The following is a 26,390-nucleotide window of genomic DNA, read 5'->3' as shown; positions in this document are numbered from 1 at the left end:
TGTATCTGTGTGTGTGTGTGTGTGTGTGTGTGTGTGTGTGTGTGTGTGTGTGTGTGTGTTTGTGTGTGTCTGTGCAAGGAAGAGACGTGCTCCAATAAAATTACTTTGAGGTCAGGTGTCATTGAAAATTGATTTGTGTTGTCCTTATGAGAGAAATATCAGTAAGGCACCGAGGGATGAACAAACGAAATGCTGCGCCAACCCAAGTACTATATTTAACCACAGCAAAATGCAGCTTTTTCCTCAACTATGAAAGGTCAGTATGCAACTTCATGAACACAGTGCTATTTTAGAGTCTATTTCAGTGTTGTTGATCTCAGACAAAAAGTTGTGACAGTGGTTAAATAAAAAAAAAATGACAGGGGTGAAATAATTTTAAAAAATCCTTCTTGTCAGCATGGCATGGCAGCTGTAGCTGTTCATGTTGTTGATGTTTCCAGATGTTTGTCTTGGGATTGGGTGTTTGAGTAACACCCTGTCTGTTACTACTACTATTTTGTGAACTCATTTCTGGCGGTTTGCCAGGGATTAAAAGGAACCAGAGTGGTGGTGGTGTGGCGTATATGGTAGTCTGGAGGTGGGGTGGTCTGGGACTTTCTCTGAAAGATACTTTTTGCTCGTGAAATGATGCGGTCAGGCTTTTGCGTCATCTATGACATCTACTGTAGAAAGGTGAGATTATTTGACAGTTCTAAATTTTGATTAGTTACAAAATAGACATTTTCCCCCTCTCTTTCAGTGTCAGCAAAAGCTTCAACAAGATTCCTCATACTCCAGTTGTTTTAGTTTGTGCTCTTGGATTATTTACGGAGAGCAAGTCTAAAGTTTCCAAGAATTTTTCCAGCACATAACACCATGTCAAAAGTTGTCTTTTAGGAGAATCTTGGAGAGGATGTGAAAATAAACTTTCCAAAATCTTTAAAAACTTTGGAAAATATTTGGCCATCACCAACGAGTAAAACCACCCTTGAAGACAAATTTGTAATGTTTTTGTCAGGTGCAAGACAACAGAAATTTTAACTTAATATTACCCTGCATTTGAATTGCATTACATGCAAATGTATGACGCTGTGATTCTAATGCCTTCTGTTAATGTTGTTAATGGTCTGTACAATCCCTCAGTGCTCTGGTCCCAACCACCTCTGCTCTTTCCCATTCCACTCCTATAGTCACATCCAAATGTGGGTTGCATAAAATGCATTCCATCCAGATCGGGAGTTTCCACATTCCCCGACGAGCGCTTGGGCCAACCTTGAGATTCCAACCTCGAGATTCTGACCTCGTGTTTTTTTGTTTTTCTGGACTAATTCACCCTCATGACCTTCCAGCTGAATAGGTCACTGAATAGGTAGGACAACTGATAAATCACACCATAGGTCTGCTATTGCCTTCAGCTGAGATGCACTAGAATACCTGAAGTGATGTCTGCCAAGGTACAAGGAGCGTACATGGATGCTTGTTGCTGGCGTATGTGATGAGTATGAACATAAAACTGTTCACTGAACATAGATATACTGCAAGGAATGCAAACCAGTGAATTTGAGCACTATGGAAAAGCTTTATACAGCCACCGTTTGTCCATGTAAGCGAAATAAATATTCAAAGCTAAAAATGGTGAAATGTTTTGAAAGGTCTCCAACAGGAAGTTGAATAAGTAAATTCCAAAGTAGGAGGAAAACACAAATGTCAAATGCATCTAACCTAGTGTTTGTGTCCAAACAAGCATTTGGCATGATGAAAGTTGTTTTTTCCTCTCTCTGTAGAGGCTCTCTCTAAGTGTAGATCTGCGGACTGTAATTGGTATGTGTGCCCACCTCAAGGCCAGTACAGACAGACAAGGCAGGCCACAGTCCACACACACACAGTCCACACACACAGTCCACACACAAACACAAAATTTGCCCTTTAGCCTGTAAGTATATAATCAATGCGAGAGCCAGGTCAGGGTATGCTGGCTAATATACAAGCAACTGATATTTTCCCTAACTAGAGGCATTAGGAAACGTTTCTCAAAAACTTCCATAAGACGTTATGGAATCAATAATTGGCAAAGGACAGGATTAATGTAAAGTACTGTGATTTTTATTTTGTCATCAGTGTTTTGCAATAAATCTGCCAAAAATATGTATCTATAATAGATTAATAATACATACATATTTGAAAACTGGTTTATTCTTAGGAGTGATGCTACTTTATTGTTAAAATAAATATAATTATACAGCTTCAACATGTAAAACCTGAGTTACCATAGTTATGGCTCTTTGGGTGTATTTCATTACAACAAACCCTAATATGACAGGGACTCACACTACTACATTTATATCTTGTTACATACTAATGGGAAGAAAACATACCGTTTTCAAATATAAACATAAATTAACTGCTATCATTAAACATTATGATTTAGGCTCCTTTGTCTAATTACTGAGGGTTCCAGAGTGTCCTGAAATGTCACTTGAAAGTAGAGGGGAGTTCAGGTCACTTGCTCGTGAGTAACTCTCTGATCGGCTCAGCACCGCCAGCCTTATGGGAATATCCTCCAGGTGGCTCATCTCCTGGAAGAGCAAGACAGTCCAAAAGAACATACAAAGTTGCTGAAAACATCTGGAGCTCATGTGGCATGGTACAAAATGGCCCCAGTGGGCTTTCGTTCATTACTGGCAATGTTTGTGGGGGAAGTAATAAAGAGTAAACCACACAGTCATGCTGTGCCATCAGGTCCAAGCCCTTAACAGCCTTAAGTACCAGCAAATTAAACATGCAGTACTCTTATACAGTATTCTTCTAAAGGCTAAAAGAGTTTGCTGGTATTTTCATTTGTCACTTTATTTTCTTTTCATTTTTAAAGACTTTTAATCCCTATGGTGGCAACCCAGGCAAAAGCTCATCTTGTGTAATGTGGTTGCCATAACAATGTCTCCCTCTCTTAAGCCTGCCATGATCAGGCACCCTGGTAGCTGATGCTGGCAGGCGCGCACGCCTCCATGCTCTTTCACACATGCTGTCACATTCGCCCCTGCATTCCCTCCATTTCTCACTTCTTCTCTGGCCCCAAGTCTTAGCCTCCAGGCTTAGACTAATTTGAGGCACTTCAACTGCTGAAGCCAAAATGCTGTGTGTGCTAAGCTAGGCACTACAACAAATTGACAACAAATACCAGACACATCACCCTAGCACTCCCGCCACTGTAAAAGAGGTGTAGAAAAAATGAGGTTGGTTGTTATTTTCTTCAGAAATTGATATTTTCTGGATTCTTCACCGAACAGTACTGCCACACCAACTCTTTTACAGCCTGTCTAAAGCTGTCCATGAATTCCTTGTCTAATCGTAATATCTGTCATATACTAAACATCCAGGATAATGATAATAGAAGCATTGCTGCTTTACTTATATTTACTTATAGTGCTGTTATAAAGTCTACATAGCACCTCATAAGTCCTGCATAATATCTGACAAAACACATAAACATTTATAAATGCTTCGTCCAAAGAAATAAACTTCATAAGGCAGCTTGTGCCAATAATGATTTTAAGATGAGATAACACTAATGGCAGGTGACATAGATTTTTTTGTTGACACAAAGTTACAATGCTTTCCTGGTTTTCCTAGTTGATATAACTGAGTCACGATATCAAAATTGAGAAAGTCAACTGACAGAATGACATAGTAACATAATGTCAGCATGACATAATGCTGATAATGTGAAAAAGCTTGCCAAGTAAGGTTCTGTATTTGATTCTTGATCATAATACTGCTGTGAAAATCTATTCCATAGCACTCAGTCAATGTCAATACATTTTCTCTCATTTTACGAGAATGCATGGCCTTGCCACAAATATTAATAAAAATGTTATAAACAGCAAAAAAAACCTTATTTCACCTATAGGCTATAGGGAACACACATAACTCTGTGTGGTGACATTGCCATAAGTACTAAAAGTCTTAAAAACTACAAAATGAAACACTCTATGGTTAGTACAAAATTTAATTATTCTATAATTATAATCTCATGGTGCCTCCATAGGTATTCAAATAGATTTTATAAATACTTCAAAGGCCATAATTGATATGACATTGAAACTAAGGTGATGATACTGTATATATATAGTTTCAATGTCACATCAATTTTACCACCAGGTACCCAGTAATGGAGACACTGTGAGACATCTTTTTGAAGTGCTATAGTTTGTTTAGTTTTCCAACTAGCCTCACTCAACATTCTTATAAGAACAAAAGTGTGTTAATAACTCTGTCATGGATGGTTCATGTTATACATTAAAAATGTTATACATTATATTTTATGCTAAACTTACAACCAAGTGCCAAGTACTGGACTTACTTTTTCAACCAATTTACAAGCTATGTTACATAACTGACATTATATCACCATAATAAACCAGAAACACAGTCAGTGGTCACAACCCGATAATTCATTCAACAAGGAACATTGAAATTAAGTAATAATATCATTAATGTATTATTAATGTATTATTTGAGGTATTATTAAGAAAAATCTGCTGCTAATCTATTTGTTATGTCAACTTAATATAATAATTGACACAAACAGCCTTTAGGACTGATGACACCTTAGAAATCAGCCTTTACAAACACCGTTAAAGGTCTGTTATTATGAAGGGTATATGGAGTCGTCATGTTGTCTTATGAATAGCACCCTTAAGCAGTGTCACAAAAGAAACTAACCACTATCTGGAGCACCTGAAATGGTGTGCACTCATTGCCGATGCGGTATAGCTTGGTGCAATCAATGTCACCAAACAACAGTCGCCTGTCTTGTCTGATTGCCATCTCTCTCTGCAAATCCAGGGTCATGTGATCCCACATTGCTTCCTGGGAAAAAAAGGTTATATGGGCAGACAAAGATCATGAAGTTATTATTCTTAGATGACTTTAAATAAGAGAATGCTCTTTACTAAAAAAAATTAAGTAAAGGTGCACAAGAGAGTTGTGTGAAGGATATGATTTGGCTGACCTTTCTCTGAGGAAGAGGTGAAAAAGAATCAGAACTGCTGAAAGATTCAGCTCGGCTCTTCCTTTTCAAAATATGCAGTGACAGATGTTCCTCAGGGCTTGGAGCAGATGCTGCAACTATAAAGTTTCACAATTATCATCCTGGTGTTAATATCTAGCTATAATCTAAACCTTTAAATACACTCATGTCAGATAAGGAATAGTGAAGTTTATTAGTATGTATTAAGCTATTTTAAATATGTAACTGCAACACAAATGCTATGAACAAAGTCTTATCTGCTCTGAGAGTTCATTGCTACCTAGGGAGAGGTGAGGAACACTAACCAAACCAAACTTGCCATATTGTGATCGTCTAGACGCCTACTCTCACTGACCACACCTGGCATGGTGAGGAAGCTCTGCTAATCGCTTGTTTTGTCATGGCAGAGGCTTAAGACATTCTTGGATCTGAAGTGAAGAACTTGGCTTTATTTTCAGCCTGTCTAGACTTCTTTACTTCCAAACAAATGTGAAAGAAGTGCTGATCTTCACAGAGCAGAAGGTCCAGATAGAACCAGAAAGAACCTGAGCTCTAACTTGCTGGATCTAATGTTTCAGGGTCTCATTCATTTTACAAATAGTTAATTTTCATCTAAGGTGGGTCTGATGATTGCGAAGCTTTTTGGTGGCAATCCAATCTGCTTTACTTCACTTCAAACATCCAGAAAAACATGAGCTTGCAAAATCATGACTCAGTTATGGGTAATTAAGGGCAATCTGTTGTGAAAGAAAGAACTCCAGGCATCTAATACATGTATATGTGTGTCATTTTGTATTTATTAATTTATTTTGCATTGCATGTGTTCTGGCAAACCTGTTTGTTGACAGTAATCTTTACTGAGGATCCTGTTCACTGTGGCCATTCCCCTTGAACTTTGACCCCAGACAGCAAGATCAGACTTGGATTTGGTGGTCTCAGATTGGTGGACTTCTGTTCTGTCTTTTTCTTCCTCTCTGGCTGGAATGGCAATTTCTCTACAGGTAATAACACAGTGATGAATGCTTAACAAAGATTACCAAACTTCTGATCACTGAAGTACTGGGGACACATTTTAGATATTTTGATATTTTGTATTCATGTCATGACATGTTAAGACATAATGGCAAAATCTGAACGGATTGAATATTAACACACAGAAAGGAAGGAAGCTTCAGCGGTGTTCTGTGAACCGGGCAATTACTTCGCTTAAAGGGTTATTGTTGTTACTTTATGAAAGACAGAGGTCTCTTCTCAACGGTCACTGCGTGGCTACTGAAAACCTCTGAGAATGATAAAGACAAAGCCATATGGTGCACAGTGACTACTTTCAGTTATGCTCTCTTTGCTTCACCTACCAAACATCTCCCATCTGGTGTAGTTAAACAGCAATTATGTCCAAACATCAACAACGTGACCCTTCTAGTTTATTTGTCATAATCTCTCAGTATGCATTGAGAGTTATACGCATTATCATATGTTCCATAACTACCTACACTAGAAGACAATATGCCCCAGGTCTGCTGACTGCAGACTGAAGCTAAATGCTTAGATTGTGCTCTTAACTGCAGAACAATTCTCCCAGTTAATCATTTAGCACTTAAACCTACATTTATACGGATATAAAGGGCTAGGAAAGGAATGCTTTGAGTGGTGTAGACACCTGCAGGTGTCGTGCTGTGAACAGGATACTGTTACTGCAGTGGTGTGGCAGAATTTATCTGTCACGGAATGCTCCCCCCCCCCCACTAGTCACATGGTATGGCCTGCTGCGTGCAGGGGACTTTACGTTTGTTGCCACGTCCTCCGTGATGGCACGCACCTGCACGGGGTTAACGTTGATTGTATATCTGTTTATTTAAACCCCTGTCAGTGTGAGCCTCATTGTTGGTCATTGCTCGAGTTAGTGTAATGTTATTGTCAAGGAGTGCTGTTGCCACTGTTAATATAACCCCACGTTTGTATCATTTTATGCTTTTGTTGTCACTGTTTATACTGTTTGTGTGTTCCTATCTATTAGTGTTATGTGTGAGTGCCACGAGTAACCTTTATGTTTTCTATCATTAAATGTTTCATATCAAGGGAGTCTGTGCATCCTGCTCAACACCGTGTGGCACTTGGGCCGTGAAATGATCAGAATAGCACTGGAATATATTTGAGAATGAAGCAAAAACTATAAAGCCATTGGATTACTGAATGCCACAGTGTAAAAATCTGCATTCCCTTTGAGAAACTTCAGAGGCTGAGCAACACCGTACAACCTGTTGACTTGGTATGTGAGGGGATTACTCAGATCCCACTGTTGCTCCTGTCCAAAAGAGCCCACGCAGCCTCCATCACTGGTCCAAAGACGGGCACTGTGGTCCACGGACACGGTGACCAGGAACATTTGGCCACTCTGCTCCAGGAGCTCCATACTCACTATTGCCCCCTCATGAGCTCTCCAGGCACATAGCAGTGGTGGCTCCTTGTCGACAAACTTGTGAGGATGGCCACAGAAGATTAAACTAATCAACTGGTATTCTGGTATTCTTAAGTGCAAAAAAAACATGGCATTCTACCCAACATTTTGGTATTCTACCCGAAGTTAATAATGCTGCTTATTACTTTGACTGACCTCATCAGACAGATCATACTGTGAGATGTCCCATATCTGGATGGACCCTGTCCCATCTCCAGTAATGAGTAAACTGTTCTCATTGTTTGTGTTTAAACCCTTCACACACTCATTAACCCTGTGTGGTACATAGAACTGCCCTGTTTTAAGAGAGAAGACACAAAATAAATGCCATGTCATGCCTTATTTTCAGCTGCTTCCAGTAGTTTTCTGTGCCCCACTACATTCTGACTCTGTAAATGTTACATAAAGCTTTTGAAATTGTAAAGCAAATGCATCATATGGCGAAGCTTCTGAGCTGAATCACTATTATCACATGACATGCTTGAGGCTGCAAGCTGTGGACATTCACCACATGGCAGATGCAGGGTGTTCATTTTAGACTAACAGACCTCTTTAATTAAAATATAGGCTCATTTGTTAGGCTGTTATTAGAGAGCTCTGAGTGCTGCACAGAATGATCATTTTCTCACTCATAATGTTGGCATTTGCCACTTGCTCTAACTGATTACACTGTCTGAGTGCATGTGTGTGCACGTGTATACCGTGTTTGTGCTTCGGCCCACTGACGTTCCACCAGCAGATATAGCCAGCCTGAGAGCTGAGCAGGAGAGGTTTGCCTCTACACTGACTGTCCTGAGCTCTCTTCTGCAGGAACAACAACCTATCAATGGGGGGATACACTCTAGGCACAGACACACACACACACAAATTATATTTAATTGAAATACCAATCTAACTACTTCAGTACAAACTATTACTATTCACGTGACGGGGCCATTAATTATCTTTATTACATGTCTCAGTACATGATGTGTTAGCATTGTGAACATAACAGTAGACTAACCTCCCAGACTGTGGTCTTTGAATTCGGGTTACAGGCCTCTGCGTGTCCACCATCCAGACGATGATCTCACCATCATAGCTGCCTGTGGCCAGCAGCCGTAGACAAGGACAGTGGTCCACAGCCAGGATATCGTCACTATGCAGCTGGCCACTTTTCCAGGGTTCATCTGCTTTCACATATATGTCCTAAGACAGTAACATACGCATACATACTGATACATCTACATGCATGCACACATCCACAAACAGATCATGCACCTACACAATAAGGCCCTGTGATTGGCTGTCAGATTTGTTTCTGATGTCTGTGATGTTTTTTGAGCAGCATAAAGACATAAGCATGACTGCAAGACCAAACTCAATCAAAGGCTATAAAAAATATCATTTATTTTCCCTCTCATGGTATTGTTGGACAAAGTATGATTGTGTGTGTGTGCGTGTGTGTATGTGTGTGTGTGTGTGTGTGTGTGTGTGTGTGTGTGTGTGTGTGTGTGTGTGTGAGAGAGAGAGAGAGAGAGAGAGAGAGAGAGAGAGAGAAAGAGAGAGAGAGAGGGAGAGCAAAAGTAGTTCTCACTTGTAAGTCACCAATGCTGTACTGAGCAACCACCTGACTCCAGCCCACAGCTAGAAGCTCGTTGTCATGGAGACAGATGACCCCAGTAACCTCTGTGTCAGACACAGCTTCCAGTTTATGCAGAGGTTGACCATTTAGCAAGTTCCACACCTAAAGTATACATACCAGAATAATTTCCAAAGTGCCCAAGAACATTTTAGGCTGGGTAGTGCAAAAGCTAAGCCATAAACCCCAAATAAAGAATGTTTTTGTATGTTTTTACTTGCATTATTTTTAATTTCGCTATTTCTTTCCATGGAAATCTTCGTACCTAGCAGTATTGTAGACTAGTTAGCATGACATGCATTAAACGTACTGGCTCTTTATTTTCATTCACCATAAGCAACATTAGCACTGAAAGTGAAGAGAATGGCTCCATTATGGAAAAGCAGCAGCAGCAGTGTGTGTGTGTGTGTGTGTGTGTGTGTGTTTATACCTTAATGGTGCCATTGGCTGCTGCAGTAACTAGCCTGTGTTGCCCAGGGTCTGCTGCCATGGCTGTGATCTCTTCATGACCATGTGCCTTCTCCACTTCTGTGTGCTTTCTGCCTGTGCTTACATCCCACACTACTACAGAAGAGTCCATGCAGGCTGTCACTACCTGCCATGCAAATCCCAAAAAACAGTGCATGACTCTTGACCCATACATGACCCAGACAAACAGGTTTGAAATTTTCTTTGTCCCATACAAAATGAATGGGAATTCAGTCTTGTACCATTGTTTGCAGCAGTGGCTAATTTCTGCTATTCTTATCTAACTGAACTGATAACTCTGGAAGCCGCTGACCTACTCAAACAGCGGTTCAGCAGTGTTTACAATGTCCGTTCGATGGCTAAAAGCTTTTGATATATCAGAGAAAGGAAACTATACTTCAAATTAGCCTATTTATAAGTTGTGAGTGTACTTGTCAGTGCTCAGGTCAAGGGTATATAATATAAAGATTCAGATTTATTCAGATTTATTCAGATTTATTGTTTATCTTCATGTGTATTCCTGTTTTTATTTTTGAGAATGCATGGACTAGCTAGGTTAGCAAGCTCTACTGTCATTAATGGTGGGGAACTTAGCCAGCTTCTATCTTTTGCAAGAAGATAGAAATTCAACTAAAGAAAAAATTCTAAATTACATCCTTCACAAGTCTTTCCAGAGGAGAAGATAACAGTGAAGGCAGAGGGGAGACCAAATCTTATTATCAAGCAAGCAAAGAAAGCTGTCTGCTGTAAAATAAATAAATAAATAAATAAATAAATAAATAACAGAAGCTACAAAGAAAGGAGTAGGACAGAAACTGTGACAGTCATCTGCCATGTTTGTTAAGATCTAAATTGTGTTAGTTTGTGAGAAAATCCTGACATAGAAGCTTGTGAGAAACTCCTTTGAGAGTTTGGGAATTGGAACCATATTGGTCTGGACTCTTGTTTCTGTGCATAATCTAAAGGTGTGTGGTGTATCATTCAGGGTAAATTGTGTAGTGTGTGGATGGTTAACAATGATCACTAATAATGTTGATGCCTACAATGATCAAAGAAAAAAACTGAAAAACATCATCATGTGTAAAGTCTCTAGTGTTTTCAAAATCGGTTAGGATTTTTAAAATCCTGTTATGTGACACAAATCAAATTTTTTTAAGGCTGTGAGGACACACAAATCTGATCTTTTCACATCAGATGTGTGTAACTTTCGTATGTGGCCCTAGATCAGATTTGTATCTGATTCGTGACCATGCATCTTGAATGGGAACAGTTAGATTGATCATGATTTGGGCCTGACTACCTTGCTCCATCACAAGACTGAGATGGGTTCTGCTGTACCTGTAAAAATGTGCCCTCACAGTGTCCCTGTCCATCTTCAAAAGGACATTCTAGAAGTCCTTGAGGAGAAAAACAACATTTCAAAGACAACATGTTTTAAAGCCCCTGGGCTGCGCCAGTGGTGCTAGGTTAGAAAAAAAGATGTTGGCCTTATAGTCTGTGCGCATTACAGAAATCTGAAAGAGGTAACCATTGAAGATGCTCATCTTTTGCCATGAATAGATGACACCTTAGATGCATTGGCAGCAGGGAAGTGGTTTTCAATGTTGGAATTGGCAAGCTGCTACTGGCCAGTACCAACTGATGCTAAAAATAGAAAGAAGACAGCTTTTCACACAAGGGTTTGTTCCAATTTAATGTTTTTCCTTGAGGTCTTTGTAGCTCAACAAGCACCTTTCAGAGGTTAATAGAACTGATTTTGTCTGAATTGCAGTGGGTCACATGCTTGATGACATGTTTGGAAGGACTATTGAGAAATATCTCAATCAGCTGGATGAAGTTTTTCAAAAGTCGCAGGAAGCTAACCTAAAAGTAAAACCTTCATAGTGCCCTCTGTTAGTAGTTCAAGTGCACCAGTGATTTCTGATGAATGAGTGCTGGTTGAATGTGCAAAGACAGAGACTATGCCAGCTTGGCCTGAGCCTCTTAACATCAAAGAGGCACAGAGCTTTGTTGGGTTAGCCTCTAATTAACATCACATTGTTTCTGGTTTTGCATAAGTTGCCTGCATTTTCAATGAACCTCAGAATGTCAAGCAGATTTTCTGTTCCTCAGATAAACTGGTGAGTGTGCAAGTGCTCATTTTTCCTGATCCAAGTTAGAAATTCATCACTGATACAGATGCATTGGGGCTGTACTATTACAAGAGGTGGATGGACTAGAAAAATTGATTGCCTGTACAAACAGTGCTTTGACAAGACTAGAAAAGGGACTGTGTCACTACTAAGATTGAGCTATTGGCTGTTCATTTTGCTTCTTAATTCAGAGACTACATACTGGTCTACACATTCTTACTCTAGGCTGACTATAGTTGGTTGCATAATTTCAGCCACCCTAGTTAGTTGGTTAGTTGGCACAATAGCTAGAACAACTAACTCAGTTTGATTGTAACATATAACATTGGCCAGGAAGACAGCATGGTAATGCTAATGCTCTGTCCAGGCAGCCTGTAGTGTGCCTTCCCCTAAGCCCTAACTCAACAGGCCATGGAAAGTGTGACGTTCTAGAATCTGAAATATATTTCCTGCATAGAATCTGTTATCTCGAAGAGACGTAGAAGGTAGATGTAGAAGAGAAAGGGTCTGTTTCTTCTGTTGAAGAAACAGCCTGGGAGGAGTGTTACACCATTAATAAGCCACTTATAGAGACCCAGCCTACACAAAGCCAGAGTGTGTTATCTGCCAAGCCAACAACCAAGCCACTGCCAATTCAAGCACAGGAAAAGAAGGATCTTCTGAAATTTCGTTGATGGACATAGTCCCCGTAAAGAGTCCATTCTCTGACCCACAAACACCCACTGACTTGGTGTGCCAGGTACAGAGTCTGATCTGGTGAAGGAAGATTGGGACTTGGTAACAACATGAAGGAATGAAGACCTAGAAATACAATAAGTCATTCAAACGATGCTCAAGGGGTGCAAAGAAAATGGTAGCAATGCCTACACAAACTAAACTGTTGGAATTATGGGATCAGTTGAAAGTAGAACAAGGCTTGTAAAAATGGTCTGATAAAACTTCTAAGCATGTCTAGATCATTGGTGCCTATGGTCCTTCATAGTCTCTAATACCAGGACAGAAGGACATTTAGGAATCTGAAAGTGAAAGTCCTTAAATTTTTTTAGCATTTGGCAGATGATCCTATCCAGAGCAATTTATCAGTATGACAGCATGTGTGGAACCAAACCTTGGGGTTGTTAACTGTCACGGAATGCTCGCCTCCCACGAGTCACATGGTTTGGCCCGCCACATGAAGTGGGAGGATATTTGGTCATAACCACACCTGCACACACCTGCATTGTGTTAGTCTATGTGTATTTAAACCCATGCCAATGTGTGCAGCGTGTTGGTCATTGTTGGTGTAGTGTGTTAATGTTAAGGTTAGTCTCGTTATTGTTAAAAGTGTTCATGTTCATCTTCATCGTTCATGTTATATGTGAGTGCCGGTATATTGTATGTAATACATGTTCGTCCATGTCAAGAGAGTCTGTGTGTCTTACTCCACGCCCTTTAGCACGCAAACCACCACGTTACAGAATGACCAACCACCACAGGACATCAGCTCCCTCCACAAAAAATGGACTTCCTAGCGGTAGGTGCGTAGGCACCCCCCGCACTGCTGCCTGGATCCCAGGACACTGGGGAGAGGACCACGACCGCTGCCCGCGTGCTCTCCGGAAGTGGAGGGGAATACCCCCAGGAATTTCTTTGGGGCGACACCTAGGTCTGTTGAGCCTGGGCCGAGGATGACCGAGTGGCACCACACTGACCAGAAAGAGGGCGGTTGGGTGGAGCAATTGGGATCTCCAGACGGCAGAGCTGAAGCCAGAGTCCCTTTCCTTCAGCAGATTCGCCAGCGAGACTGGAGGGGTCTGCCCAAAGCCCCGGAGGCAAACTTCCTTTGGGACGCTCCTAGAGTGGCAGGCAAAAGGAGGACTGTTGGGGAAGGTGGCACGTCTGGAACTGGGGCAGACGTGCACCCCCGCGTGTCCATTGAGGCCACAGACATGTCAAGACGCCTGCACGGACGGCGGGCATTACGTCACTGCGCCATATATGTTTGTGTGTGGGACTCTATTGTTTGTTTGTCTATATGCCTTTCGTATATCCACAGGAGTAACGGCGTTGGGAGCATACCGGACTACCCTGAGAGAGGGAGAGAAGCTGCCTTTCTCCCTCTCACCGCGAGGTCTCCCTTGCTGGCAGCACCTGACCCGCCTGGTACTGGGTGGGCACCGGGCATGGCTGTGCTGTGTTTGTGTTCACATGTACTTGGCGCCTGGAGGTTCGCGTTCATTGGACGGACACTTCGGGAGCCACGCCGCTTGGGAGGGGGTTCTGTCAGGGAACGCACGCTTCCCGCGAGTCATGTGGTTTGGCCCGCCACGTGAAGTGGGAGGATCTTTGGTCGTAACCACACCTGCACACATCTGCATTGTGTTAGTCTATGTGTATTTAAACCTGTGCCAATGTGTGCAGTGTGTTGGTCATTGTTGGTGTAGCATGTTAATATTATGGTTAGTCTCATTATTGTTAAAAGTGTTCATGTTCATCTTCATCGTTCGTGTTATATGTGAGTGCCGGTATGTCGTATGTAATAAATGTTCCTTCATGTCGAGAGAGTCTGTGCGTCCTGCTCCACGCCCTTTGGCACTCGGGCCACCACGTTACACTAACACCTACTTTAATCTTTATTATGTGCAGGAAGAATTTACACATGTTTACTTTACTTTAAAAAACAGTAACTAAAAAATGAATGTATTTATTCACTTAGTTGTAAATAAGGATAATCATCAGGATGATGAGGAAAAATATCATAAAATGAGACTGTATGAGGATTTTGGGGGCCACCAGCCTCCACTGCTAGACATCGACCAAAAGCCTTATGCTCCATTTTCATAAATATTGGCTATTGTCCTTATCTATACAACAGAGACAGTACAAGAGTTACAATCCGTAACTTATAAGGGACAAAACCATACCTGTTTGAGGTCAGGAATGTAAAGGGTACAGGAGAAGTTCTTGGGCCCATCTTTGGAGCCCACATGCTGCAGCCTCAGCAAAGCCAGATACTCTCTGCAGCTGACGAGTAGTGCATGACCACCAGCCAGGCTGAGCAGCAGGGGGAAGCTGCCATGTTCTGGGGAGAGTCCAACCTGGATGTTGGGGAACCTGAGTGGCAGGGTCTTCACACAGTATTGGGACTGGATGTCCCATATCTTCAATACCTACAGGAAGAGACCTGGAGTCATGAAATGCCTCTGAGCACTGAAAAGCACAGATGTGACTGGACTTTTCCTGTAGCACTGGCATGTCCATATGGCTCATGCTGTAGTGTTTTGTACATATGGATCTCATTGACTTATCAGAATGTATCTCTCCAAAACAACCACAACAACAAAACAATTTCTAGCCTCTAGGCAAATATCAGTTGTCTTATTTTACTGCATATTTTGTGCAATTAATGGCAATGCAATAGGTGAAGATTGGAAATTTGTACCATTACCGTTTACAAAACTTTATACATTGAATGTGTGTTTTGGGTAGGTGGGATCAGGTTACTACACTTAAGAGCTCTGGTGTAGTCCTAACCATTCAGCTCTTTATTCATTTCACTGTGACAAATCTTAAAGTGAAGGAACTCTCACAGCATCCTTTGAGTAGCTAAAGATCCTGGCCAGTGCTTGGTGGATGAGCACATCCACCACAGTGGTGGTGTGGCCATGTAGCACAGACACAGGCCGAGAGGTGACGTAACGGTTCCACATCCTGATGGACGGCTCCAGTCCTGCAGTCACCAGCACGTTGAGGGACCAGCTGATGTCAAAGCAGTGCACCCCCTGTAGTGAACAAAAGTACAAGCATTTATCTAACACTTTTATCCAAAGCAACTTACAATTATGAGTGAGTACAACTTGAGCAATTGAAGGTCTTGCTCAGTGGCAACTTAGCTTGAACCAGGAACCTTCCGATTACAACTCAAGTACCTTAACCACTAATTACTATGTATTATGTAAGTAACAGATGGTTCTATGATAATATGGGGCATTACTTTCAACAGCCTAATAGCTAAGATTCAATAGTTCCTTGCACCATGTGTTTTCTAAGTAAAATGTTTGTTGGGTAAAGCTGAATAATACATGACACAATTGGTATCAGTTAATGCAACATAAGAGCTGCCATGTACTTTACAGAAATAGGCTGTCTACATAGCACATTTGTCACCCCCCAGTCATCAATCAGCCAAAGAACCTCCAATCACACTTCACAACCACCACTCCTCCATTTCCGATCACCTGTTTAGTAGTAGCCACCTGCACCTGGTCTCACCGCAAAGGCATGACTACCCTGCCTTTATTAGATAGATGAAAGCTGTCTTTCACCATCTAGGGCAGCATAGAACGTGTGGTAGAGCCCTGCTGCGTCTCCAGCAGGGCTCCCACACAGTGGCTGAGTATGTCACCATGGCAGTTCCGCACCATGGCAGTGTCTCTTCTGTGTCTTTTCCTTATCTGTCATCTGTTGTTATACACAAGGGATTCATTCTCTCTCTCTCTCTCTCTCTCTCTCTCTCTCTCTCTCTCTCTCTCTCAGTCCTAGTGTACTCTGGAGAGGCAGTCTGGTGGACTGATTACTGGTGCACAAGCTCAGCTTTGATATGCTGCCATTGCCGTCTGCTCTGGCTGTGCGACCATTGGTTGGTGGCTTTGTGCAAAGGCAAAGGCACTATCACACATTAGATACTCCTTATACCCCCTACAGACTAGTGCCCCCCATGCAGAACACATCTCCTTCCTCATTATAGATTCTCTTGCTCATCCAATCAATTAAAGTGTTTAGTCCTGTCGAGGTCACCCAGCTCTGCAGTACTGATTGTGCAATCCAGCTCCTTAATGATGCCTGTTCTCCCTGCTGCAAGGTAATGCACAGGAGGAGGAAGAGGTAATGGAACATTACATCCAGGAAACTCTGGCCCATGGGTGCATTCCCCTCCACCTCACCTGCCTCAGCCAGCGTCTTCTATGTGAAGAAGAAAGATGATGGGCTGAGGCTATGCATAGACTACTGAGGTCTACAGGGCCTCCAAGTGACATCTCCTGCCTCTGGTTCCAGAAACATTTCTAGGGCAGCTCAGAGGTACATGATACTACATAAAGTTAGATCTACACAGTGCTGATTAGGATCAGAGAAGGAGTTGGTCAGAGATGGTCAGTCTTCATCGTGAGACTTAATTTCACAAAAACATACAGGCATGGGTTCCAAAAATGTCAAATCCAATGCATTCTCTTGCCAACCTAAAGCCACACCCACCAGCCAAGACCCTATACTGCCTCCTTCATGTTTTCTGGGAACTGTGAACTAGGATCTCAACTGGCGCATATCCCTGGCCAAGCTTCATCATCAGCATGCAGGCCATCTACAGGCATCTGCCAAGCCTGTTTCTCTGCTGTTTACAATACTGTTTATCCTGCCTTTGCCACAACTAGAGTGATTTGCTCTATTTTAGGTCATTAAATTCAGTTCCCTGTTACATTCTCTCATTGCTCGGTGCATACATGTCAAAACATTAAAATGCATGTACCATGGAAATGTTATTTTTAATACTACAAATTATACAAAATAGGAAAATGTTTAATACTCCATATTTACAAAACAGCTAAAATGAGCCATTTTATTAGAATGCATACACGCCCTTTGGGAAACCACAATCAAAAACTGAAAACATCCACACCCTTCTGAATCAAGTCAGTCTTTCTCCACAGCTAAAAGACAAGACCAGACTCTGTCCTTTGATCTATGAGTGCAGCAATTGGATTTTTTCCCCCAGTGGAAACTACTGCAGATATAATAAATACAGCTTTCAAAACCTATGCCAGAGTATTTTGTTTGTTGGCAGAGCACAACTGTTGAAGGCAGAGAACAATGTGGCTCACCAATGTCCTGAGCTTTGTTTATGATGAGCTTCTATTTTTAATGATGAGGACAGAATGGTCCCTTTTTATCTAAATTTGTTAAATACACTTAAATGCACTGCAGGTTTAAAGTCTTATATTTTCTAACACATACAGTTCAGCTAATGAAGGGCTTGAAAATGGCTACAAACTGGCAAATTCTACAGAAACAGCCCTCATAGCAGTGATGGAGAAACTTCATGCTGCTAAAGCTGCCAAAATGTCATCTGTTTTGGTTCTTCTAGACCTTTCGGCAGCCTTTGACACAGTGAACCACAACATTCTTCTCTCTATTCTCTCCAGGCTTGGTGTGACTGGCTCTGCATGGAAATGGTTTCACTCCTATCTGGAGGGACAGTCCTATCAGGTGACATGGAGAGGATCCACATCCAAACCATGTAGACTCTCCACTGGTGTTCCACAGGGCTCAGTATTAGGCCCCCTTCTCTTCTCTTTGTATACTTGTTGTCTTTGTAATGTAATATCTTCTCGTGGTTTCTCCTACCACTGCTATGCTGATGACACTCAATTATTTATTTCTTTCCCATCCTCTGACACGCAGGTCTCCAGACGTATCTCAGCATGCTTGACTGACATTGCGTCATGGATGACAGCCCACCACTTGAAGCTCAACCCTGGTAAAACCGAGCTTCTGTACATCCCAGGTACTTCAAACCCTTACCATGACCTCACAGTTTCCTTCAAGTACTCCCTGGTATCACCATCCAAAGCTGCCATAGCCTGGGCATAACTTTGGACAACCAGTTGTCATTCTCAGATCATGTTTCAAATCTAACCTGAAATCAGATTTCTCCTTTGTAACATGTGAAGGATTCAGCCTTTTCTCTCGCAGGAAGCTACCCAGGTGCATGTGCAGTCTCTTGTGATCTCAAAGCTAGACTATTGCAACTCACTACTTGCTGGTCTTCGTCTAAGAGCCATCAAACCTCTACAACTTGTCCAGAATGCAGCAGCATGACTGGTCTTCAATCGTTAGTCCGCTGCTGTGCTCCCTTCATTGGCTTCCAGTAGCTGCACGCATCAGTTTTAAAACTTTGATACTTGCTTATAAAGCCAAAAATGGACCCCTTCATACATGAGGTCAATGGTCAAAGCCCGATCTGTACCTCGAGTACTTCAAACCTCAAGTACAGCTTGGCTTGAAATACCGTGTTTCAGGTCTCATGGAAGACAAGCATTAAGGCTATTTTCTGTCCTGGCTCTAATAATGGTGGAATGAACTTCCACTTGCTGTCCAGACAGCAGAGTCCCTTGTAGTCTTCAAATGTAGACTGAAGACCCATCTATTCATGGAATATTTAAATGACAAAAGACCCTGCTCCTATATTGACTAACTAAATTAATACTTATTGTAGGGTATTGTTTATTACACTGATGTTGTCTAACAAACTCTAGTACGTATTGTTTATTACACTTATCATTGTTTAAGATAGACCTTATGTATTTTGTACTTCTAGGCATCAGGAGTGATCCCTGTATTTCTACATTATTCTAGATCATTGATATATTGGACTCTAAACTACTGCACTGGCTAGGATGTATTCTATGAGTAAATGACAAAACACTTTTGTAAGTCGCTCTGGATAAGAGTGTCTGCTAAATGCTGAAAATGTAATGTAAATGCAAAATGGGCTAACATATTAGAATTCATTCTTAAAACCATTTATTATATAGAAAATTACAGGACTCAAAATAAACCCAAAATGCATACAAACTATATATTCACCTTGTCAATTTTCCAAATGTAGCTGTTCCTTCTCTGATTCATGTCCATGATGACCAAGGAGCTTGTGGCACTCTCTGATGATGTAACAAGGAGGTTTGCACAGGGCTCAAATATGATTCTATTGATTGGTTCATTGTGTATTTTGGGGGTTTGCTGGTAAGAGACCATTAAGGTCTGACCACAGATGTCCTGTAACGGTGTTGAGACAAAGCAATTGTCATGTACCAAACCCAGGATCTCAGATCTAACGCATTAAAATTGGATAAGTGAAATAACATCTGCTTTTCAAAGATTATGTGTAATGGTGCCTTTATTCTCTGCTCTTCTCACATTTCAGCTGTATATTGTATAGCAGCCTAGATTGTATTAAATGGGATATGCAAATGCTTACTGGCAAAAACACTGGCTTGGGTCCACTTTGGTCTGAAAAGGGTGTCTCAAATAAATCTTTGTGTGGCTGCAGGAACCATAGTAAATTCACATAGCCTTTTTCATCCCCCCACATCAGCACACACCTCTCTCCTGGAGCCTGGATAGGAGCCAGGATTAGGTTTAAGTAACCAGAGAACAAAACAAGCTTACACCAGCTCTGTCTATAACAGGCCTGCACTAACCGCTGGCCAGAATTCATGAGCATTACATCAAATCTCATTGGAACACTGTCTAACATCTGACACTTGACCCACCTTAACATCATACCAGTAACAAAGAGTGGTGGCGACGTGGCTCAGTCCTGTAAAGTTAAGGAAAAAATGGAAAATCCAGAATCATATGGGCAAAAGGCAAACATTTTACCCAAGATGGCTTGTTACCAAACAGGCGAAACTCCTCAAAGCATGCACTGGAGGACACATCGAAGAGACGAATGTCCCGACTCATGGTAGCCACTGCGATTTTGTGCACATTAGGCATGTAGATAGCATCAGTGGTCCAGCCATGGAACTTTTTGAAGGATCCACTCCTTTCACCAGTGTCTCCAGATAACTTGAATTACAGACACATGTCTATGAATCCACAACAGCAGTACTAGTCAAAGACTGTAGAATGATATCTGTGCTAATTGTAGTAGACTGTGGTGCCAGTATATGATTATACAGTAGGATAAGACTGAGAGATATACATGATTATATGATTAATATGAGACATGTAGTGACATGGCTAATTACACTGTAAAGTTTATTTTTTTTAAAAGAAAAAAAAATCATAATTATGATTATCAGTTATATAGCTATGAATGAATGTTTAAGTTGAGAACCACACCTATTGCTTTGTCTGTGTTTGTTGATCACAGCATTTATAAATGATTATGGGACTTGTGCATTACTGTGTATTTCGTGCATTATGAATATTTTATCCTTGAACTTCTAATAATGCATAACTCTATGTTTATATATGAGATGGATGGCTGAACCTGAATACTTACTACTTCAAGGAAGAAACCCTGTTCTTGTATAGGACTGATTAGATTCACCATGTAGTATGGTAAGCTAAATCTAATTTACCATTTATTTGGGTTTGGCTCATTAATTTCTTACCTCCAGTGTCTTCACAGCGCGAAGATTGCTGTTCCAGACTATCATATTTCCCCCTTTACTGACGGTGACATAACGTAGAGGGGGTGGGTGACTCACTTCCACAATACGAGTGATTGGTTCTTGCTGTTGAGATCAGTTCATATACGATGTTATATGTTAAAGATCAAGATGAGAGAATGACACACATGATAAAGGCACTATAAAGGCCTTCAGCAATGACTAGAATTTCCTTAAAGACCAGTGAGCCCTGAAAGACAGAGAATCATGGGTACACCCTACCTTGTTATGTAGACAGTGGCGTATCAGTGGTTCAGAGCTGAACACATCATGGTTGGCCTCTGATGAGTCTCCAGTCTGCTTGTGCTGCTGGAGAATGTAGACACACAACTTCTCCCAGCTAACACAGCCGTCACGAGAACCATCCATCTACGAAAACAACACACATGCCTGCATTTAGAATTCTCATATGTTTCAACATCTAGGTGAGCTTAATTCAGAATTAACAAGGAGTATCTTATTAATTATGGTATTTCTCTGACTGACAGAAGTGAGGATATCTGCCTTTTGGAACAACTCCTCCATCTGGCTGGTCCAGCATGCTTCACCCAGCGTGGTGGTCAGTACAGAGCGGATTTCATCCAGCCTCAGAGTGCCTCCAGAAGAACTAGGGTCACATGCTCCTGTGCTCTTGCGAGAATGGCTATTCACAGATTGCTTCCTGCAGAAGGAGTCTCTGAGGAGCAGCAGGTGGTGGAGCTGCAGCGAATCTTGAAGACAGGCACTCTGTCTACCATAACTGGACACCAGAGTTTATTTATTTATTTTCATGCCAATTTAAAAAAAAATGAAATCACCCCTTGACCCTACCACTCAGCTTTATGCCTTCATTTTGCATATTCTCATCTAGGGGGTAGGGTGTCCCAATTTCTGTTGAGATTGATGGGTAGGGTGAAGTATTAGGGCTTCATGACTTTCAAATGAAGGTTTTCTTATGAGAAATCCCTCAGAGTGTCTTGGCAATCACCAGCAAAATGGATGTGCAAGCAACCAAAGAAACCTACAAATGTAACTATTTTATATAAAGATATAAAGTCATATAAATATATCAAAATTACGATAACAATTGTATTATCTAATTTATGTCATTTCAATGTATTGTCCTTTTCTATGTAACAAGCATTAACAAAACTACTAATAGCATGTCTAGTAGCCAGAAAAACTTCCATTGTTATTGATTTGTACATGAGAGTCCCTGTAATGGGTGCTCTGGCTGATATGCCAGGGAGTGAGCTTTTTTAGTCCAATGGACATGGCTCACGTTTACCTCCTGTCAGATCTTGGTTTGAGTCCTAGGTAGGGTAGTTGCTTTCAGGCTTTGTTACAATCCCTCATTTTGACTAGCGTTCAAATTGTGTCAAAGGTTTGGGGGGGTGGGGGGGGATATTTGCAGATATGTTACATGTAGCCATGCCTAAAATATCTGCATTCTTTAAATGAAAGTAAGATAGAGAGGAAGGGGGTTGGAGACAGAGAGAGAAAGAGAAAAAGCAAGAGAGAGAGAAAAAGAGAGACAGACAGTAAACAGGACAGAAAAGACAGACATCAATTAGAAATGACAGAAGAGGGACAGAAGTAGAGATGCAAGATGTATACAGTGGGAGAAGCTGCACAGTGTTCTGTTTATTATACAACACAGCTTAATTTTCAATATTACATATACATATTTAAACTGTTTTTGTAGTACTCATTTAAATTGGTCATTAAGACATGTATTTTGGCAAGGAAGTGTGTTCATCTTAAACCACAGGGGATGCCCTGAGACCACACTACATGCCTTGAGTTTTTAGCCCTAGAAATGCCCCTGATAGATACATTAACCAATTTCAATAATATTCCTAACCTATGCCTTACTGTAAATTTAACATTATGTTAATCTTAAGGTCATTGCTTAGAGGTTAAAACCTCTAACAAGGTTAAAACCATTCATTGTTTGTTCTACAGCGTTAAAGTGTTTTAATTTTTTTTTCTTCCAAGCTCACAGGAACTTCTGGTTTTCTTCACTGCTTACCTACATCCAATCAATATATTTCTCTTTATATTTCTGTGGTTACTATTTTAATACAAAAGTAATACTAATAAATAGTCTACCTTTAATACACTATTTTAAAATTTTTGAGGACAGTAAACCTCACAAGACAATCCGTGAAAGGACAACTGCAAGCATTAGTATAGTTTCCTGATAAAAACTGAGATGCGCACAGGAAGCGTTAAAGCACAATATGGAGTGATGGACAGACAGTAAATCCTGGACCATTAAGTCTAAGGCCTACAAAATACAGTAGAACGCTAATAAAATCTATACAAAAAATTTGGGTGCCATCTATTGGAGAAGACAAATACAACATCATTAATGAAAAGGCAGTAGACTTAACTCAACATTTTAAAATTTTCTCTTAATCATATTCATGAAACTAAAAAGTTTGTATGATTAATCTAAGTATTCTGAAAAAAAGCAACTAAACTAAACTAAATAAAAAGCGATGACTATCATTAGCATTTGGGTACCACTGCTGGAGACTAGTTGCAGTGGTTTTATATGTCCTACAGCCTATCTTGCTTGTTCGATTTTGACACAGACACTTAACAAATTAAAAATTAATCTGTTCAGATTGTCTTTTTTTGATTGCTCATGTTAAAATGAATGTAAATATATATATATTTTTTAAGTCAAATAAATTCTCTGATAGCTATCAAAAAAACAGTGGCCCTGAGAAAAATGGGGGATCTTGGCAACTGCTTTGTGCTCAGTAATCAGCCACTATAATTTAAACATAGTACAACTGCATTAATCTATCTGGAAACATTACAGCACATGGAAGGGTAGTCTAAGCACTAAGTATGTACATCTTTGGAGAAAGGGCGCTTGATGAAAGGTTTGGATGGAAGGTGTGGGATAGGCCATCATGTGTCATCCTATAGGGTCAATTTGGTCATTGAGAAAAATGGTAATTTTGCTCACTGAGAAAAAATAAGTTTTCATAAATTTCCTATTTTGCACCATGTAATAAACAAAAAGGGTCCAAATCGGATACATTTTGTCAGGAAAATCACTGGACCACTTGAGTTGTGAGGTTGACAAAGAATTTTGCTGCAAGTAAGCATCAGTTAGTGTACACTGAACTGACAAGATGAAGCTACCACTCCTGATACTGTAGATTTTCCAGTTTTATTTATTTATAGGCTTATAAAGCCTATTTATAGACTTATAGGCTTTTCAAACTTCAAGTTTGGCAAGCTAACTACCATACAATATTCAGTTGTCAGTTATCTGATGCGAATTAGCTAGCTAAAGCTAATTCACAGGGTTTATAAAAATAACAGGTTATCAAAATAACAACCCATCTTAAGGGTTGTTCCAGTATTTTACTACTGTACACTTAAGTGAAGCTCTTGGAATGGTGAGCAAAAACAGCTTTTGGAGGAGTTGGAAAACAGAAAAACATTTTGAAAAAAAAGTTTTTTGAAAAGCAGTTAAATGTAACAAGTTAAAAATAATAGCAGGATCGTCTTCTGGATTTGTACAATAAGCAAAACGAAATCAAGACACTTAAAAGAGAAAAGAAACAATCAATAAAGTCTGAAAATAAGGCATATGATGATCTGTATTACTGACACTGGAAGACCACTGTTTCTCTGTCATTTCCTTTCCTTTCTGCTCTGTTCTTATTTGATTTTTATGTCATTACATGAATTAATGAACTAATGTAATCGCACAAGCTAAGTAATCTGATATCATGTGTTCCAAGCAGACTCTCTAGAAATTAGAACAGGATTTAACAAATTAATTGTAACAAGTATTAATCGCACCACCATTTTTTTTTTTTTGTCTCAATTTAAAATGCTCTGACTAACAATTCTTGCTTGTTAGATGTGGTAAAATATTGTCCTTTTGCAGAGCAATGTTGCCAGGGGTACTCTATTTAACAAACTTTATGTGAGGAAACAAAGTTAAGGAGTTAAATATTTCTTCTCTTAAAAGCATTCAACGATTAGTGGACCTAAAATCAGATATCTGTCTTCATATTTACTGTGTTTGTGACTATAGATGTTTCCTTTAGCAAAATGTTTGTTTGGCGATTTTTTCTTCTACTATAATGTTTTTCCTCTTCAAAAACTTTAATCTGTAATTGTCTAAGGTAAAAGAAATATACCACAAATATGTAAAATGTAAAATTATTAGCATCATGTTATCTTTTTTTCTAAAATTCTATTTAATTTTTTTTGTTTTGTTTTATTTAAAAAAGAGATTAATAGATCATTCACTTACAGAATTGTATTGCTAGCAATCTCCTCTTCATAGATTTTCCATGGGTCATCTTTGTAAATCCTATGAGCATTCATGGCTCAAAACATTATACCCTAAAGACATGTGCATGAGTAAGTCCTTCAGCGATACTTTGGATATGGATCTGCTTTCCTATTCTTCTGGTCAAGCTCCAATGTACATGGTTCTCTGAAAATAAGCTCTTCCAGGAACAACTTTTCTTTGGCTGAGATTGCCCATGGCTTTTGTACTCCTGTCTCTGAAGGCAAAGCAATCTCACATCTTGTATCTCAAACAAGGAAAGATGGATTCTAGATTAATCATCCATCAATCACCTAGGCAATCTCACACAACAAATATCCCACTAAAGTCAACACAGCATTCACGGAGGACTTCTAGTTAGATGAAAATGAGCTGACACCTTACACATATTAATCAGCCAGCATACTAGCTTGATTTGTGTGTATTTTATAAATCTTGTCTTCAAACATCAATATTAACTTATTTCATAGTAGTGGGAATCACAGTAAAACAAACCTCTAATTATTTTTCCTGTTGATAAACAATATGCCTCAGTTAATTATAAATGAAACTGAAAATGCCAGGAATAGCTTCGAAGGGTGTTGGACTCAGGTAAATGTTGAACTAAGAATAGCTTAATGATGGACTAGGTATGACCTCAGGCCAAATGTATCATTAAACCAAGGTTTACAAAATCTAAGACTGGGCAAGTTTATAAACTTTTCTTGATGACTTTCCCTCTCTCTCATAGCTTGCTGTGAATCTCACATGTGAGAAAAAAAAAAAAAACTCAATAAATTTGAATACTGTTGAAAGTATGTGTTGTTATATATGCATACATTCCAACTTTGACCTCACAAGCTAAATTAATTTCTTACAGGATTATTAATCATTTTTATATAGCATATATACATTTTATTTATGTAGTCCAAAATCTACAAATAGAAGAGAATAACCAAAATGTACAAAATTGTAAATATAAAAATTGTACAAAATGTAAAAATAAATTAATTAACCTCATGGCAAATGACACAATAAATATCACTACAAATAAAATTACATAGAATAAAATGAAATAAAAGACCCAATAAACTACATATAAGCTTGTATGTCTTCAAAATAAACGTTTTATGATTATTTCCTTCACAAAAATTAACATTAAAACAATAGAAAAACACATAAATACTACTGGATTTTCTCCAT

General features: G+C 39.9%; 1 protein-coding gene across 6 annotated transcripts; it reads right to left on the bottom strand.

Annotated features, from left to right (window-relative positions):
• Positions 1 to 2,064: 2,064 nt before the first annotated feature.
• Positions 2,065 to 25,459, bottom strand: LOC113574256 (cilia- and flagella-associated protein 337). Of its 6 annotated transcripts, none has more exons than XM_027005029.3 (20): positions 25,170 to 25,459; positions 21,386 to 21,638; positions 21,122 to 21,268; positions 20,843 to 20,965; positions 20,120 to 20,291; positions 19,994 to 20,040; positions 19,699 to 19,836; positions 19,308 to 19,496; positions 15,257 to 15,448; positions 14,591 to 14,836; positions 9,518 to 9,682; positions 9,043 to 9,192; positions 8,470 to 8,654; positions 8,168 to 8,307; positions 7,623 to 7,762; positions 7,267 to 7,484; positions 5,843 to 6,003; positions 4,991 to 5,106; positions 4,717 to 4,848; positions 2,065 to 2,555 (listed from the first exon to the last, which is right to left on the bottom strand). In XM_027005029.3, the coding sequence occupies exons 1-20, from the start codon at positions 25,241 to 25,243 to the stop codon at positions 2,418 to 2,420; spliced, it is 3,126 nt and encodes a 1,041-aa protein (XP_026860830.3). In that variant the 5' UTR covers positions 25,244 to 25,459; the 3' UTR covers positions 2,065 to 2,417. The 6 variants fall into 6 exon arrangements, 5 of the variants coding, with proteins under 5 accessions (XP_026860830.3, XP_026860829.3, XP_081554189.1 ...); XM_027005028.3 differs by having other exon boundaries at positions 4,702 to 4,848; positions 25,170 to 25,458; XM_081698063.1 differs by having other exon boundaries at positions 4,702 to 4,848; positions 21,404 to 21,638; positions 25,170 to 25,458.
• Between the last annotated feature and the right edge of the window lie 931 nt (positions 25,460 to 26,390).

This window comes from Electrophorus electricus, chromosome 15 (assembly GCF_041902795.1).
Source record: "Electrophorus electricus isolate QZ-2024a chromosome 15, ASM4190279v1, whole genome shotgun sequence".
NCBI lineage: Eukaryota > Metazoa > Chordata > Actinopteri > Gymnotiformes > Gymnotidae > Electrophorus > Electrophorus electricus.
The sequence above is the reverse complement of the archived record's forward strand: the minus strand, read 5'-3'. Positions and strand labels throughout refer to the sequence as shown.